Below are 2,872 nucleotides of genomic sequence, written 5' to 3' on the forward strand. Positions count from 1 at the left end.
CATATTTTTCTCTTTTTGCTACATAGTTGTTTCATTAGTGACTTGATACCATTTCTTGTTGCATTTCTACTACCAATTCTTCTCATATTTATCTTTAATGTGGTAATGTACATCCTCATCATTCGTGCTATTTTCCTTTACACGATTGACAAGAACAAAAGAATGGGCAAGCCTGCACTCACCAAATATGAAGCAATCAAAATGCTGATATCTTATTTTGGTATCTTGATACTCTTTGGTCTCACGTGGCTGTTTGCTGTCTTCACGTTCATTACTGAGCCTAACGTCTCATTCATGATTCAGTTCTTCTTTGCTTTCTTCAATACATTCCAAGGCTTCTTTATATTTCTCTTCTTTGTCCTATTAAACAGTGATGTCAGAAATAACTATGTATCACTATTCTGTGACTGGAGAGCAAAAAAACCACCTTCCACTGCAGTAACTACAGCCGCTGCCAAATACAACCAGACCTCATCCTTAAATGATAATTCTAATTTGATTTCACAAGCTCTATCATCATCACCTAATAACTTAAACAGTGACACAAGCTCTGAAGAGGCTCGAGATTTTACAAGAGTTCTCAGAGACTCAAGTCTAGAGGAAGAGAATAGCATGCATGATGGAGATAATGGTTTTATTGATGATGATGAATTGATGATGTCAGAGTTTGGTAGCATTCGATTTCAACGGTATCTTACAGTACGAGGGAAACACTACGTAGAAAAAATTGAAGTCGACTTGTTTGATAAGGATAAGAAGTGAAACTATAGCAATCATCATTGTCAGAAACCAAACATTTTTATAAGAGAGATTTATAATGTACATGGCATAAGATTGTGTTATTCAGTATTAATTTTGATTTATATAAAATTACACATAATCATTAATGAATTGGTGTTGGTGTAGGATTCCCCCACCTATAACCACATCCCCAGTCTCCCACTTCTTCCTATAGCTTCATTAGTACATATTTGTATTATCATGTGTATCAGTGCTTGTCAAGTTGTACTGGCCTATTTAGAGTAAATAAAAATTAATTGCTAAGGTAATAGTAGACTAACTACAAATTTTTTGCATGACTGCATATGCATTTGATATTGTTACACTAGTACATGTAGGTATAATTGTCATCTTGTAACATGTAGTATGATGCATGTAGTTACTATAGTTGCTGGTAACAGACAGTTGTGGAATTAAACTGAGACATTCCTACTCAATTTTGTGCCATAAATAGTCAGTGTACACTAGTTCACTCATTCAAAAAATTTAGTAGTTGTAGCTATGAAGAAGTGTCTTTTTGGTTGCTTTCTTTTTATTTTTTACTCCTCATTGGTTGCTCAGGATCCACAATCATGCCTTCTCCCTTCACCATCAAATGTAGATGTAAGGATGTCACTGGAAACGTTATTGATAATTACCAATGGGAATATTGAAAATGGATACAATGTTTCTATAATGGAGTTTAACATTGTCTGTAAAGCTCAAGGAAGCATGAAGGATACTTATTATTCTATTTCTGCCATAGCTGTGTATACTCCTTATCAGGGAGCACCTCAAAATACCAGTATATTTCAATTGGTTTGTTTTAATGATACTTGGTCTCCTTATGATGAAGAGTTGCATGATCCTCTTGTTCCAAAAAATGTTTCTAGATCTGACTGTGCCATATGTGCACTTGACTATGGTGATGACAGATGTGGACGTGAGCTAAATTTTACGTGCTATAACTGTATTTCCTCTTTTTCTTTATAGAGTGCAACAGTAGTTGTAATGCTGGTTTAAGAAGGTGCACTGGGTTTGGTGCTGATTCTTGCTGCTTAACATTTAGTCCTGACGATGAGTGCAGGACTGAACCAGATTGTACATCACTTGGTCTCAATTATATGGCCAGTATTGATAATGGATTTGTTTGTAGTAAGTGTGTATTTCTACATGTATTCTGTATTTATTATATCAATTATAGCTTGCAATCTAACCTGTCCTTCTGGCTATACTCTTAAATCTGATTGTACTGGCTGTGATTCCACTAGTATCTGTGATAGAGACAATCCGTGTGAGAATGGAGGACAGTGTATACAGTATTTGCCTCCTGATAATTATACTTGTGATTGTACTGGCACTGGATATGAGGGAGACAACTGTACTGGTGAGTGACAGTGAATTAATTTATTTTACATTCATTATTGTTTTTATCCTCTTTATAACAGCATACTTTAAATAATTTTTTTCTCAATTATAGACTTGAATCTTTTCCTCTCTTTATATCTCACGAATTCAATTCTCTCTTCATCTATTTTTTCCTTTTTCTCTTCCACATTTGTGGTATCTTCAGCTCCTACTTCCTCTTTTCCGTCATTTGTGGTATCTTCAGCTCCTACTTCCTCTTTTCAATCTTCAGCTCCTACTTCCTCTTTTCAATCTTCAGCTCCTACTTCCTCTTTTCAATCTTCAGCTCCTACTTCCTCTTTTCAATCTTCAGCTCCTACTTCCTCTTTTCAATCTTCAGCTCCTACTTCCTCTTTTCAATCTTCAGCTCCTACTTCCTCTTTTCAATCTTCAGCTCCTACTTCCTCTTTTCAATCTTCAGCTCTTACTTCCTCTTTTCAATCTTCAGCTCCTACTTCCTCTTTTCGATCTTCAGCTCCTACTTCCTCTTTTTCCTCATTTGTAGTATCTTCAACTCCTACTTCCTCTCCTTGTCTATGTGGTGAGTTACAGTAGATCTTGTAATCTTTAACATGTACATTAAGTTTATTCATACACTATTTACAGTGTTATTATTGTTGTTATATATGCAACCTTTTAGATCCTGTTGCTAATTGTAGCATGGAAACTATAGTTAGTAGTGATCGTGGTACATTTGAATGGCCAG

At 35.3% G+C, this 2,872-nt stretch overlaps 2 protein-coding genes across 2 annotated transcripts in view; both read left to right on the top strand.

Annotated features, from left to right (window-relative positions):
• The first annotated feature begins 105 nt into the window (after positions 1 to 105).
• LOC109580607 (adhesion G-protein coupled receptor G2-like) lies at positions 106 to 762 on the top strand. The gene has a single exon (XM_019993975.1). It carries the CDS (start codon positions 106 to 108, stop codon positions 760 to 762), a length of 657 nt encoding a protein of 218 aa, XP_019849534.1.
• Positions 763 to 1,028: 266 nt separating this feature from the next.
• LOC109580608 (spore coat protein SP96-like) overlaps positions 1,029 to 2,872 on the top strand; it is a 4,379-nt gene continuing 2,535 nt past the window's right edge. The window contains exons 1-5 of the mRNA XM_019993976.1: positions 1,029 to 1,702; positions 1,753 to 1,914; positions 1,964 to 2,146; positions 2,240 to 2,707; positions 2,807 to 2,867. Of these exons, the coding sequence (XP_019849535.1) occupies positions 1,282 to 1,702; positions 1,753 to 1,914; positions 1,964 to 2,146; positions 2,240 to 2,707; positions 2,807 to 2,867 (1,295 nt within the window). The 5' untranslated portion in view covers positions 1,029 to 1,281. The remainder of the gene's footprint in view (positions 1,703 to 1,752; positions 1,915 to 1,963; positions 2,147 to 2,239; positions 2,708 to 2,806; positions 2,868 to 2,872) is intronic.

This window comes from Amphimedon queenslandica, unplaced genomic scaffold, assembly GCF_000090795.2.
Source record: "Amphimedon queenslandica unplaced genomic scaffold, v1.1 AMPQUscaffold_13484, whole genome shotgun sequence".
Taxonomy (NCBI): domain Eukaryota; kingdom Metazoa; phylum Porifera; class Demospongiae; order Haplosclerida; family Niphatidae; genus Amphimedon; species Amphimedon queenslandica.

Coding starts and splice junctions, on each gene's coding strand:
- LOC109580607 (XM_019993975.1), top strand. CDS start 106: ATGTACATCCTCATCATTCGTGCTATTTTCCTTTACACGATTGACAAG.